The 15,000-nt window shown below is 39.4% G+C and overlaps 1 protein-coding gene across 2 annotated transcripts in view; it reads left to right on the forward strand.

Annotated features, from left to right (window-relative positions):
• Positions 1-5,744: 5,744 nt before the first annotated feature.
• Positions 5,745-15,000, forward strand: part of LOC137969614 (uncharacterized) — an 11,309-nt gene continuing 2,053 nt past the window's right edge. The window contains exons 1-3 of one of the 2 annotated variants that reach the window (XM_068815925.1): positions 5,745-5,852; positions 12,102-12,436; positions 14,207-15,000. The exon at positions 14,207-15,000 is cut by the window's right edge and continues 2,053 nt beyond it. In XM_068815925.1, the coding sequence (XP_068672026.1) occupies positions 5,848-5,852; positions 12,102-12,436; positions 14,207-14,691 (825 nt within the window). In that variant the 5' untranslated portion in view covers positions 5,745-5,847 and the 3' untranslated portion in view covers positions 14,692-15,000. Of the gene's footprint in view, positions 5,853-11,464; positions 11,535-12,101; positions 12,437-14,206 lie in introns of those variants that run through there. The other variant, XM_068815924.1, reaches the window with a different exon arrangement.

The raw sequence follows: 15,000 nt of genomic DNA on the forward strand, positions 1-15,000 counted from the left end.
ATACCAGACTAGAGGTTTTGGAAAGTCTCCAATAGGTAAGATCTCTTTTTTTGTTTTTAATCAATGCAAGTTTATTATAGGTCTTAATTATTTGTTTCCAAAAATGTTATTGTTATTGACCGTTTTTGGCAATTATGGTGACTAGGGACTGGGATGGGGCCATGGAATTTGTAACAAAGGAAATTATTGTAAATTCTTACCCACTTTCTACGATGGAAATGATAAATTAAATTACCCACAAAATGGAGCTTTTTCAAGAACTTAGGAAATAATCACCCTTTCCTTCAAGCCCCTCCCACCCACCCCAGGTTTGCAAGCTGGGGCAAGGCATCTCCAACAAGACTCCATTGAGATCCACCTAGGGTTGCAACAGACAAGAGGTATTTCCCAGTGGCCACTGGTCAGGCACCTGTATTCTAGGACATGTATATTCTAAAAGATGGAGCATTATTAAAATATTGAATAGCCATTTTTCTATTTTTTTAATACATTTCACTTGTCAAAAACAAACAGTTTTGGCTAAACAGGTCAGTTTTCACTCAATTTTACATTAACTTTCAGTGAATCATTTAGTAGTCAGTGCACAAAAATAATCACTTCCAATCACTGTAATCTAGTCTAACACTTTCAGTTGCTACAAAATTCCTTGTGTTGCTCATGACTATTCCTCTCTTTGAATAACTTTTCCTCTTCACTATGTATCAGTAACATTATTATGATAGGCCATTCGGTTGCAACAGTAAATACAGAGAATGGGAGGAAAACTAAAAAATAATCCAAGGCATCATATTTACTGCAAAGATGTCCAGGCAACGAAGGGAGTGCATCTAGAATTCGATGGGATTCCTTTCGTAATCCTTTGACACAAACTTTGGAGTGCCAAAATGGTCCAGATCGCAACAGGGCACTAAAAAGAAAACAGTCATTATTATAATAATCAGGGGTTTCAATAAGCACCGACGGCCGACGAAAAGCGTCGGCTGCATCGCTCAGAGAAGTCGGCTAGACGGACACACAATTTTGATATCCAGTGTACCCTTAAGTCTAGTGTTTGTTACGTATTTCCTTGAGTGATGTTTGATATTTGGAACAAAGAGCAAGGAAACACTTCGTGACGCTTATTGTAATTGGCATGCATCTAATTACGTTTCTAGAATTCATCAAATCATTTGCTTAAGGTACCTCTGTGCTTAATTTTAAAAGCGGTATATTCTTGCTTGGTGGGGTTGGTAGTATATAAAGTGCGGGTTACACGACCCGTGGATCATGTGGCTCAAGCGAATCGATCCACATCCCTAGTCCCAAACCCTATCCTTCCAATCCAAACGGGTAAAAACTTGTGTAGAATGGGGAAATTATGCTCAAACCTTTTCCTATCTTTACTGTTGAAGTAACGATCATGACTGCTAGGATCTAAAAATCATATCAAGCTTCTTTCCGCAGTTCAAATATCTGATATCAGGCCCTTCATTGTTTTCATCTTGTTTCCTTGACATAAGAGTTTGCACACACATTGCATCAGGCTATTTACAAATTGACTTCAAGAGGAAACATCTTGTTGTGTCATAATCTCGTTATTTTAGATCGATGTAAGCAGATAAAACACAGATACAAAGTGAATACTAACAGTTTATCCATCATGGCTTCCAGACCACGCGCAGTGCGCATGTCCTTACAAATACTACCGCTGATCATTACATAACTTAGTTAAATCTCCAACTTTAAGCCTTGTAGCTTTGATAACGAGTCAGCCATCAAAAAATATAAAAAAGGTTATCGGGTATATCGTGTTCAATTTTTCAGAGATAGCTCATTGTGTAATGCACTTTCAATTTTCAGTTCTTTTTATTGGTTGACTGATTAGACAACGATAGTCTTGTGTTAAAAGTGCACCTTAACTCAAATATTTTTCGTTTAAAGTATTAATCTCCTCACCTAAAGCAAACATGTTTTACCATTCGTACCTCAAAATTGCGCTTTTTATCTGCCGGGTAGGACGCGCAAAGTTATCAAAACTAGTAGTAATTTGGACCCATGACCGTGACGTGAGAGGCATGGGTCTATCTTCGATTTTACGTCACAACCTGCTTTGCAATGCAAACTTTCTTTGAAAACAGGAATGCAAAGCAGGTTGTGACGTAAAATTGAGAGTAGACCCCTGCCTCTCACTCATATCATGGGCGTGGTTCCAAATTATTGCTAGTTCCACCAACTCGGCGCGTACTATTTAACAATTATTCCATAAGCGCGCGTTGGATATGAGATGGTAAATAGCCAACGAGGCGCGTAGCGCCGAGTTGGCTATAACCAGTCTCATATCCAACAAGCGCGAATGGAATAATTGTTTTATTAAATTCCTTCAACTCCAAAAATTTGGAAGTACGAAATACGAGCGGAAAAAGCGAGCAAATCCGAGCGAAATCGAAAAAAACTTGATGAGAACTGATGCGATGTTATGTAATACCTTGTTGTCAGACAGACGCAGGCTCATCACAAAAACATCTCTTGCCTTTTCGCGTACTTCTAAACGTCTGAATTGATCCAAACTTTCCACAAAAAGAGTTTTTTTTTCTCCTTTTAGGCTTTATTCAAAGAGAAATTTGGCATTCCGACGAAAACATTTTTAGTTTAGCAAAGCTTAACGCAATCATTTACCATATAAGGTCAAACCAAGGTATATGAGCTGATAACCGAGATTGAGTGAACCAATCAGAGCATGCGAAACGCATTATCCGAGGTTGAGAATTTAATAAATAGATTTTGCCCAGCCTAAAAGCGGAACTCCCGGGTTACTTATTTTTACTGGTCTTACTTAAACAACGAATTTACGGGATAAAACAATTTTGATTTTTTTTTTGTCTAGCCAACCAAACAAAACAATCTAAAACGAGTTAAAACGAGAAGAGGTGGAAAAATAAGAAAATATCCCCGAACATAGGAAGTTTACAAGAAGAGTGTACCGCCATACTGAGTAGAGCTTTCAAGCAAGCAACCGAGGACAATTCTCCTGTAAGTGTGCGTGGGATCAAACTGGCTTGATCTGATCGGCGTAATTATAAATTGAGAAACTAAATGTTTTGAGCAAGAGCCGATACAACGCATTTTTGATTTAATGATGTACTATATTTCGGCTGGCCAAACCAGCCTTCTTCAGGTACACTCAAATATTTAGCTTCTCAACTTGTAATTACGCCGATCAGATCAAGCCACTGATCAACGTACACCGACAGGAAGATTGTCCACGGCTGCTTGCTTCAAACTCTGAAAAACAACTAGCACATCAAATATCAACCCACCTATGCAAATTAGTTAAGTTCAAACATGATTAATCCACAAAAACCTTTTCCAGCCTAAAATTTTATGGAAACAAACAACATGAAACCAAAAAAAATCCCACTTCACTGAAATTTCCCACCAATATTCGGGATCAAACCCTTCCCGGAAGAACCATTTCTTTCAATAATGAAGCAAAAAATGGACAACCAGCTTTCTTTCAAACAAGACGCCTCCTTGGAATGCAGTTATATAACACAAATTGTCCAGTTACAGTGAATTTCAACTACCGGGTAAACTTCAGAAAATGGCGAGAGATTACCAGAAAGATAAATCTGTAATATAACTTGAAGTTGTTTGTTGTAAAAACTCATTGGTAATGTTACTAAATTTGCAAATGCAAACAACGAAGCCCTATGAGCGGGTTATCAGGATACGGGATTATTTATTTATTTATTTTTTTGAAGGAGACTTTAATTCAAATCCTAAAGTTTTACTTGCTTTCTTAACTCCGCTCATCCAAAAATTACAAGATCAGTCTTAAATCATCCGAAAAACTTATTACAAATCACAGTTGAACAACTTATCATCCTGGGCAGTTGTTGAAAAGCCGATTAACGCTAATCTCAGGTTAAAAATTAACAAAGGAGTTTTATTCTCTACTCCCAAATGCTGCTCAAGGCTGATATTCAGTAAAACTTTACATTAGAAGAAGTCAATCTTGAAAAACAAAAATAAGCAAAGGAAACTTTCACCAAAAAGTTGAAAACATGAAATAAAAGTTAACGCTAATCTTGGATTAAGGTAATCGGCTTTCGAACAACCGGGCCCTGTATTCGAAGTCCGGTTCCGTAAATCTGGTTTAGTTCCTTGCAAACTGTTTAAATCTGCCGTGGCGAAGACAAAAAGACACTTGCTCCTTGAAAACTGTTTAAATCTGCCGTGGCGAAGACAAGAAGACAACATTTGTACTCCATTTCTATCAATGCTCAAAAATCTATAATTCCGTAATTGCGTTTTCTATAGTCCAGTATAAAGTTTTAAATTTACAATTCCATAATCCTTGATTCAGTTATTAGATTAACTTGGTACCAGACGTTCCACAATAACTTGAAATCTCGTTAAGGAAAAAAAGGCTTAAATCCAGTAGTCCAGTCCAGGTTTAAATCGCCAAAACTCTCTCTATCATCGATTCAAAACTCAACAAAAGCTACAAGCAGTAAATAGTTCTCAGAAACTACAAAAGTTCGTCATGATTCTACACTCGAGCTGAACAAAAAAGTATCGAAAACGAAACCAAAAAACCATAGTGATCGCTTCTCAGAGAACAGACAAACAGCCGAAACTGTTCTGTGCCTGCCCTTACGGCACTGAAAAAAGTACCGTACGTAGTACAATGGTACTTGACCGTTGACCTTGGCCGATAAACCAATCTTAGCCAAAAGGCCGAGAGGCGATTAGGCTACGGGACATTTAGGTAAAAAAAATTGTGGGGATTCGGGATTTTTGACTGGGGGGGGGGGGGGGGGGGGAAAGAATTGAGGACATACGGGATGTTTTTTAAAGTAGGAACGCATTTTGTACGTGTCGTAGTGCAGTAACTTGTCATTTTTTTTCCATAACTGTCAACTGACCTTCGTTTTGTTTTTTCAGGAGATTAAAGCTGTCCTTGCGTAATATGTAGCTCTAATAGTAAACGATATTGTTTTGGTATCGTAAATCATTACAGTGCCATAGTAGATATCTTTGCTAAATATCCCCTGAGAAGACATGTGGCTCAGTAAAATACTAAACCCAGAAAGATTGAAGAAAATAAAAGGAAATCGAGAAACATTTGGCTTCAAGGCTGACATGTCAACTTTTTTCACCACAAGTCTGAGCTTCTGACAGCTTTCCAAGATGAACCTTCACTAAAGTTAACCCTTTTCCTGCGGGGTTAGTATCTTGATGGGAACGTCAAAATATACGACTTCAATGCTGTGAGGAACATACGACCAAAAATTCTATTTAAACGCTAAAAAATGTGAACTAAGCAAGATACAGATTTTGTTAGCCTGCTTTACGCAAAACAAAGGTTGACGTAAAAGTAAATAAATATTGATTTGTAGTTTTTAAGGAGAGCAGAAGGAACTTTTAGGAAGTGTCGATCAAGAAAAAAACAATTTGCCATAAGCAACAAAATTTGCGAGATGAAAACATCATAAATTTTGTGCCATGTATATAACAAGTTACAATCAGCGAAAAACATTTCGGGAGATTTTTGTTACGTTCAATCAAAGTTCAATTTTTCTATCGTACTTTTGGTCGTACAAGTAAAAGTGACATCGATTTTAGCGGCCGCCTGTAATCAAGTTACCTTGAGTGTTTAATTTAATACTGACAACTCACGAAACAAAGGATGCATATGTGACAAAATGACGGCAAGACACCGGGTTTTGTTAGTTTTCATTTTTCTTTCTTTTAGGTGTTAGGTGTTATAAAGTTCGATAATATTTGCGAATTTAACACAATGATCGCAATCGTTGATGCTAGTCCAAGTAATTTGAAGTGTTAGCTTAAGTTAAGCTCCTTCGAATGAGGTTAGTACCTGTGATGGCGATAGCTACTTTGTTTTTTTTTAAACTTGATTTCATTTTTTATTTTGTTTGGCCGTTGAAAGCTATTTCCTTATTTTCTTTCTACGTTAAAACGGCTGAACAAAATGGTTCCCAAGAAATATTGGAGTATTCGTTCTATGCAAAATACTTCTAATGAAGTATTCGTTCTATGCAAAATAATGTTCACAGTGCAGTGGAACACACAAGTACGAAGCAAGATCTAGAAATAACGTAGAAAATTCTCCTTACCTTTAAAGCTTCCCTTTTTCAAAGAAAAATCATCTGTCCACTTAAAGACTCTCTGTCTACCGAGATGCTTTACGCGCCTTTGTGTGAAGTAACGAGTGGGAAAGAAATAAGCGACAAAAAGCTACAAAGGAATACTAGAAAAGCTGGCCAGTCGGAAAAAAAAAAAATATTTGCAATGAATAAAGCGCCGCTGCCGCTCTTGGACTTATCACATGTTATCGGGTCAGTTTCCGATTGATTTTAGGGAGCTTAAGCAACGACAACGGCGACGGCTACGAGAACGTCACAAATTTGCATATTTGGTAGGCAAAAACAATAGCTTTGCACGCCCTGCACATTTGTTTTTCACTTTTGTCCATTTCTTTGCCGTCGTCAGCAAAACTACAACGTGAAACAGCCAAATTTGAGGTTTTATGGACAACGTCATTACTTGAGGATAAATTTTCATTTTCTGCCCTAAATTGAGCGCCGTTCCTACCAGCTTCATTTTTGAGGAACTACCACACCCCCGTCATATTAAAAATGTTGAAATAGTAACGAAGCGATTACAACAACGCGAATTTATATTTTGAGATGACGTTCTCGTTGCCGTCGCCGTTGTCGTTGCTTAAGCTCCCTTTTGTCACCACACGCGGCTCGCGTCGCAATAAATTTGTACAAAACAAATTTCAATTAAGTACATTCAATATTGATCACCATTGTTGGTAAAAGTACTCGTTTGTCTTGTCTTTGACAATAAAAAAAAAACATGTATACAATTTATTGAATACACTGGCAAATTTGTTCACTAAGGGTCTGCTGCAAACCTCGCCGTCAAATTGGGTACCGTTCACCTCGGGAATTTTTTCAGGAATGCTTTTAACTGCCAACCAAACAAAAGCATCTCATCCAAATGTTATTTGAAACAGTAACTGGAATTCCAAACAAGTCTCGAAATAATATAAGTAAATATCCAACTGATTAATTTATAAAGAGATTACAAATATCACTCGCGGCTTACCCACTGGCAGCCCAAGCTCGGTATACGATTTATAGACTTTGTATGGGCAAACATACTTTGAGCTTATAAATGCTAAAATAAGCTGTAAATGTAGAATTAAAGTTCGCTTACCGCTACATACGGTTGTCCTCGTCTTTTCTGTGCAATCGGAGGGCAAACTTGTGTCCGTTTTAGACGGGTTTGTGGCTTTCGAATTTTTGCGATGTCGTTAGTTGTCGTTTCTCCTCATAAAGAGAAGAAAGGCTGGTGACTCGCGGCGATCTCGTTCCACAAATTGCTCTCGCATCACGAACCAACGGTCCGAATCGCCTTAAAAACACCACAGCCTTAAGCCCAGATAAATTTCCTATCACATCAACTCCACTCCGGGACCACACAACGATCTTTGGCGGATAAATTCCAAATAATGTTCGACTTTCTATAATCTTCCCATCCGTTCAGCTAGATGTGTGGCTACGGCCGTTATAGCTTGATGGCGATCGTATTACATTCTGCACTCTCATTGGCCAAGTGTTTCAAATTGGCCAATGAGAGTGCAGAATGTAATAAGATAGCCATCAAGCTATAACGGCCGTAGCCCGGCGAGTCTAATTTGCAGGTCGCAGGTCGCAGGTCGCGGGTTGCAGGTCATTGTTTCAGCGATATAGAAAGTATCCTAAACATTCTTAAAAGCTAACGTAAGGCCTAATGAGGTCTAAACAAAAGTTTTTAGGCCTTAGGTTAGCTTTTATGAATGTTTAGGATACTTTCTGTATTGGTGAAACAATGACCTGCAACCTGCGACCTGCGACCTGCAGATTAGACCCGCCGGCCGTAGCCACACATCTAGCTGAACGGATGGGAAGATTATAGAAAGTCGAACATTATTTGGAGTTTATCCGCCAGAAATCGTTGTGTGGTCCCGGAGTGGAGTTGATGTGCTAGAAAATTTATCTGGGCTTAAGGCTGTGGTGTTTTTATGGCGATTCGGGCCGTTGGTTCGTGATGCGAGAGCAATTTGTGGAACGAGATCGCCGCGAGTCACCAGCCTTTCTTCTCTTTATGAGGGGAAACGACAACTAACGACATCGCAAAAATTTGAAAGCCACAAACCCGTTTAAAACGGACACAAATTTGCCCTCCGATTGCACAGAAAAGACGAGGACAACCGTATGTAGAGGTAAGCAAACTTTAATTCTACATTTACAGCTTATTTTAGCATTTATAAGCTCAAAGTATGTTTTCCCATAAAAAGTCTACAAATCGCACACCCAGCTTGGGCTGCCTGTGGCTTACCACGAAGGGACATCAGCAGACTCAGTTTTATTTAAAAGTTTGTGGTATCTCAGTGAATCGATTTGGGCTCTCAGTGATCTCGAACTCAAAATTTCCGTACATATACCGCCTTTAGCGGCTCAGGTCGTGGCATTTTCTTGAATTGATTGTCGGTCCAACTGCTCAGTCCTCCAACCCACGTTGAAACGCTTGCGAATTGCACTTAAGCTGATTCCTTAGTAAAGGAAGTTGTCGTAAGATTTTCTTTAAACTTTTCTCGATTGTTCCCTACCTTATGGTGACTCGAAATGTGCAGTTAAAAAAATACGTCACCAAGCTCGTTTGCGAGATAAAACTTGCTCAAGTTACTCATTTAATCAGTGAGACTTCATCTATCAAGGACAAGTTTGTTCCATCGATTCACCCTACGTTTTGCAGGAACAGTAAACACTGCTTTGATGTAATTTTTGAAATAACAAAACAGTTGAATTATATTGTTCAAAAGGAATAATTTAATGTTTGTTTTATGGCACAGGCACACGTCTTGAAAAGGCACTGACTACAAATATTCCTCGGGTGCGTTATCTCGAGGAGTCAATTTTGTGTCCACGAGTGATGACTACGAATACTTTTTTTCCTGTAACGTTTTCTTCTGACGTAAATTTTTTACAATTTTTTTACAGTACAAAGAGGATGAGTAAGAGAATAATATTATGCCAAAAAAAAGATAGGTCACCAACTTTGTTTAGGAGAAAACAGAAAGCAAACAAAGCTCGACCCCTCGATAACACATCTCCCCGATAGCGTGGTTTCACTTTCACTGTCGGACTGAAATGAGACTTTAGCATCATCAAGGCTATCACTCAACTTTTGTTTTGCGAGAGTTTAAAGAGTTTCTTGTTTTGCTCTTTACTGCTGTGCTCTGAAAACGGCCATTCTTCTTTCTAGCGAGCTTTCCCGCACGAAAGGTCGCCATTTTGAAATGTTTTTGGCCACGTTCGTTATATCAATATTCACACATGGCTACGAGTCTTTATGGTTAAATGTAAACATTGTTTTGTTTAGAAATATCCGTTGAGACTTGTGAGACAAAGAAAATAGAACTGAGCCGTGAAATTTGACTATAAAGCCTCTTAGCCATTCCTGAATACGAACGTGGCCTACGCTGTGTTATGCGCAGAACAGGATGCGCAGTGCAATACTAGGGAATCACCTTAACGACAAAATATCTCGTGCCCAATAAACTATGATAATATGTAGCTGTAATAAGAAGTACTGAGTAAGAACAAATCCCGATGGATGTCCACGATAACGAGTGATTTAACGAAGCAAAAACGCACCGATGGAAAAATGGAGGTTGCATATCATACGAAACCTCCGAGCCTGCGCGCGGTGCATCTCGGTAGACAGAGAGTCTTTAATCGAATAGTTTAATACTGTGTCAATCATGGCGGGCGGAAAGATTCCACTCTGAAAACGGAAAAGTGCGTCACGGTGGCTGGGTGGTCTAACGCCCTTGCACATAATCTTGAAAGTTGGTATGACTTCTAATGGCGGCAGGGAAGTTTGAAAATACTGAAGGGTATATAAAAGTAAATTCACTCGCTTAATTCAATGCCCGTGGGGTATGCACATTAGTGATGATTACCAACAAAAAATAGACACCAGAGCAACAAAAAATAGACACCAACCAATCGACTGGTTTTAAGAATTAGTCAAATTTCAATTTGTTTTTTTTACCCTTCCTACTTCAATTGCGTGCGTGCAAACAAGAAACACACTCCGTGTCAAAAACCATACGCAATTGAATAAATTTCGCAAAGTTCAGGATCAAACCCTTTTCTGAAGAGCCTACTTTCCTTGAATAACAAAGCACAAAATAGAGAACAAGCTTTCTTTCAAATAATTCTTCACTCTCACATTTCCAATTTTTTTAAAACCTAAAAACTGTGCAGAGTTGAGAAAAAAAATAAACGTAAATGGCCAGACAACAGAGATGTGACTTCAAGGCGTTCGATTCCTTCAATGAGTTTGTTAAACCCACACAGAATAATTATTTGCCATCTAGTTTCAGTGTTGTACATAACAGCACAGTCAGTAAATTATTAGAAATACGGCTCACTTTGATACGGAGATGTATGCGCAGTTGTTGTCGAAGTCCATTACTCGTCACTTTTAAAACGCTATCCACCGCGGATAAATCACTATCCACTGGATAGCGCAATTGGTTTCCCTATGACTTATTCACTGGACAGTAATTTATCTGGCTGTTAGCGCTATCCATTGTTTGAACAACTAGCGCCAGATATTTATTTTTCACCGCCTGTCTTGTTTATCCAATCGACGTTCCATTTTTGAGCTCGATAAGGGTATATTTTGTTTAAAGATCCACTAAAACGCCATTCGCATTACCATGACTTCAAAGCCATTGCCGGTTAATTAAATATTCTACTGTGTCCACCGCATAAAATCTACGCATTTCTACTATCGTCTGAAACCTACCAAAAATACGCACAGAAGACTCTACGTACAAAGACAATACTTAGCAGGGGAGTGACAGGAAAAACCTATTGTGCAACGTTTCCATTTTCCCGACACGGGAAACGGAGAAATTCAACTCATTTTCTGACTGAATTGCCTATGGCAACTCAGTAATTAAGATAGTGCGCGCACTCTCATTAGTCAATATAGCTGTGTTTAGATGAGAATATGTAAACACGGCTGTGACATTACACGAAGTTTGATGAGTTATGTGTTGTAACACGCGCGTTTTGATTAGCTTGTAGGAAATATGAGCGTGTATCAAGAAAATCTGTTTTAATCAAGAAGTAAAAAAAAAACATCATTTTCCTTCAATACATTAATTGTCGAATTATTTTTGAGAAATATTTTATAAAAGCAAAAGAGGACTTTTTTCCGTGTTTACATAGCATCATCTAAATACTCGGGAAGTTAGGAGGATTCTCCACGGTTATGCAAACCATCGAGTGCGTCTCGGGTTTGAATAACTGTCTCAAATTCTCCTAACTCCCTCCCGCGTTTAGATGAGGCTATGCAAACACAGAAAACGTCCTCTGTTGCTTAAATCGTGCTCGGACTGCGTTGCGCTTGCTCTAGCTGTCTGCCCTATTAGTCCATCTGTGTGATATGGTCACTGATCTGTAAGTTCGCCTTATATCTCGTAACAGTTGAATGTGTAATGTAGGATGTATGGTTAAATGGGTGGTTCGTTCTTCATCAACTATGATGGTCACTTTCACTTAGAAAGATGCGTTCCTCGTTAAATGAGAAGCCAGTTCTTGCAAAAAATATCATCTCTGCATTTCATCTAACAGGCCCCAGTTGTTGGAAGGGTGGATAGAACTATCCACTGGATAACTCAATTGGTTTTGCTAGTGTTTATCCTCTGGATAGGGATTTACCCGGTGGATAGCGTTATCCACCTTTTGAACAACCGAAGCCAGGTTAATAATTTCCATCTCAGGTAATTCTCTCAATAGCGAGGATGCACCGTTTCGACATTGTCAGTCCTAAGCGATATAGCGGGACAATCCTCTACTCAACCCATTTTAGTGTCCAATGACTCGGCGGTAGAGCGTCCGAACTTAGTGATCGGAAGGTCGTCGTAGGTTTGAGCTCTCGGATTTTTTTCCGATTATCCTCGAGTCACCGTTAATTGAAAAAAACACATCTCCTCATTTCTGTTTCGTTTGTTTTGATGTGAACAGCCTATTTCTCGAGATCATCATGAATCCGACACGAGTTTGGTTGTCGATGGCATTCGTCGTGTTATCACGGATTGGTGTAACAGTTATTGAAGCAGATGACCAATGCAACTCTGGAGAACCAGGAATGTTCCTTTTGGGTCATACATTCAAAACGGTTAAGGTCGAGTTGCCCCATGAGTGCTCAAGGATATGTGATGAAGATGACAGATGCCAAAGCTACAACGTCCTCTTCGGTGCCAACATTTGCGAGCTCAATTCAAACACAAAAGAAGAGAAACCTGAAGACTTCTTGCCGGATGTGAACCGATTCTACAGACAGCAGGCATCGAAACGAGGTATTTTCATTAGTGTATGAGGAAGCCCTAAAGTTTGTAAAGGTACCAGCTTTAAGGTCGGTACACACGAGGGAGCTTGCTCCCGCAGCACGCTCCTGCAATACGCTCCCGGAGCAAAGCTCCTTTGTCTGCACCAACGATTTCTAGCGAAAAAATATGTCGCGCAACAAAACTTTTGCTCCCGAGTTTTGCTCTCTCATATCAAGCTGGTTTGATATGAGGGAGCAAGCTCCATGGGCAAATCTGTTGCACGAGTCTGTATCAGGAGCAAGCTCCCCCGTGTGTACTGAAATTTGCTTACCGTGACATGACGTGTCTCCAGTTGGCCAACAGTCCCATGCCCCAATCGGGTTGTTTCATCATTCAGCTCCCTCGTCGTGTCCTTCGTGTGTACTGGTTGGGGAACTTATATATATTTTACCCGGGAACGTGTTTCGGGAGCATGTTTCAGGAGCAAGCTCCCTCGTGTGTACCGCCCTTTAAGATATTTCGAATTTTCAATAATTGGAGGGTGAAGGAAAATTAGGCAAAATAATGGCGGATTTTTCTCTTTGCACAGCCCTTCCATCGGTACATGATACCAGGGCTGTCCTTGCTCTATTTGTTACTCTCGTCTTTAAATCATGAATGTTTGCCATCTCATCAAAGATGTTTTCACAACCTTAAATAACATAGAAACAAAAATATTAATTCCATGTTCTCAGCACATAATCTTAGGCCCGTTTTAAACGTTGCATTTCACATGTACCGAATCTAATGCAAAATGAACGAAAACAATAGATTTTTCTCATTTGCATTAGATTCGGCACATGTGAAATGCGACGTTTAAAACGGGCCTTACTTGCAAATAACAGTACACACCCTTCCCACAAGAGGGCAAGGTGTTGGAACTTCCGAACATATATAATGACTTGCTTTTGTCAAATGACCGCTTTTCGGTAACGTGACTACTATATAACTACTCACTGCTATTCAAACTGATGAAATGAGGTTGAGCGATTCAACCGAAATATATCATATAACATAATTTCTCCCATAATGTTTTGCACACGTGGCTCAATTTTGCAGCCAGCAACAACATTTATAACAGTTGTTACTTAATCGAAAGATCAATAAAAGTCAGGAGTAGGTGAATTAGGAGTGAACAACTTTCATCTCCAATTTGAGAGATGGAATTTGAAGACCCCGTTATTTCTGTACAGCTGTATTATTTAACATTCCCTCTGTTAACTTATGCATATATGACGTAATTAGTTTATGCATTCGTGACGTAGAAAACACGGCTAGACTTACACGGTTTGAGAAAACGACCACCATTGGGAGAGATATGGGAGTTGTACGTTCTCGAATCATGAGCTCCTGACAAAACAGAGAACTTAAGCAAAGACGACGGCGACGGCAACGGCAACGAGAACGTCATTTTAAAATATAAATTCGCGTTATTGTAATCACTTCGTGACTATTTCGACCTTTTTAATAGGACAAGGGTGTGGTAGTTCCTCAAAAAAAATTTAAGGGACAAAATGAAAATTTATCCTCAAGTGCTGACGTCCTTGATAAAACTCAAATTTGACCATTTCACGTTGTTTTGCAGACGACGGCAAAAAAATTGACAAAAATGAAACACGCACGTGCAGGGCGTGCAAAGCTTTTGTTTTTGTCCACTAAATATGCAAATTTTTGACGTTCCCGTTGCCGTCGTCGTTGTCGTTGCTTAAGTTCCCTAATATATTACGAATGACGGCTGATTGGAGTTTTTGCATTTTTAAGCCTTCTGGCAGAAAATCAACACGGTCCCTGTTTGTTTTGGAGCGCGGAATGACACTTACGGTAAATTCATCCTTACGAAGACAGGATTTCTTAAGACAATCAAGCTTGTCCACAAATCTGGCTCAATACGCTGCAACGATATTAATCCTGATTCCTTCTGGGGCTGTTTGTCGATCCATCATTCTGTAGACAAGTTGTCAACACTCATTACAAATGCCAACAGAGATGTGCTTCTACCACCCACTGGAGAACTGGAAGGAATGAACACAGCACACCCTGAGGAGTGCCAAAAGAAGCATTTTTACAGCTTCGCTGGGACTGGTAGGAAGTCACCAGAACTGGTGTTTCGCAATCTTGCAAGTCCATTGTCTTTGTCAAAGGGCGAGGAATTACAGATATGGAACGGGGAGGACTGGTCCAACTGTTATGAAGAAAACAACAATGGTTCTACGTGTGTTGATGTGTATGCATTGTACCTATACTAGACAGCAACACTGCTTTGTAGCATTGAAATAACATTAGCCGTGTCTAATCCAAAACAGATTTGCGAGAAAAGTATAGCTAAACTAGTTCATAAACTCCAGCATATCCTTTAGTGCTTTGAAACTCAAGCGTTCGCATTTTTAGTACCGTATGGCTGTAGCTTATGTTGAAAAACCCTTTCATCGAGTTTGGATAGATCCTATTCGATGAAATTGAGCTCAGTCTTCTTTCACTCATTTAAGAAGGCTCGAAAGGGTTTTTCGTTGCTATAGTGTTTGTAAAACGATGAAAGATGCCAAAGAAGGATCCAT

The sequence above is a fragment of the Montipora foliosa genome, chromosome 9 (genome assembly GCF_036669935.1).
Source record: "Montipora foliosa isolate CH-2021 chromosome 9, ASM3666993v2, whole genome shotgun sequence".
Taxonomy (NCBI): domain Eukaryota; kingdom Metazoa; phylum Cnidaria; class Anthozoa; order Scleractinia; family Acroporidae; genus Montipora; species Montipora foliosa.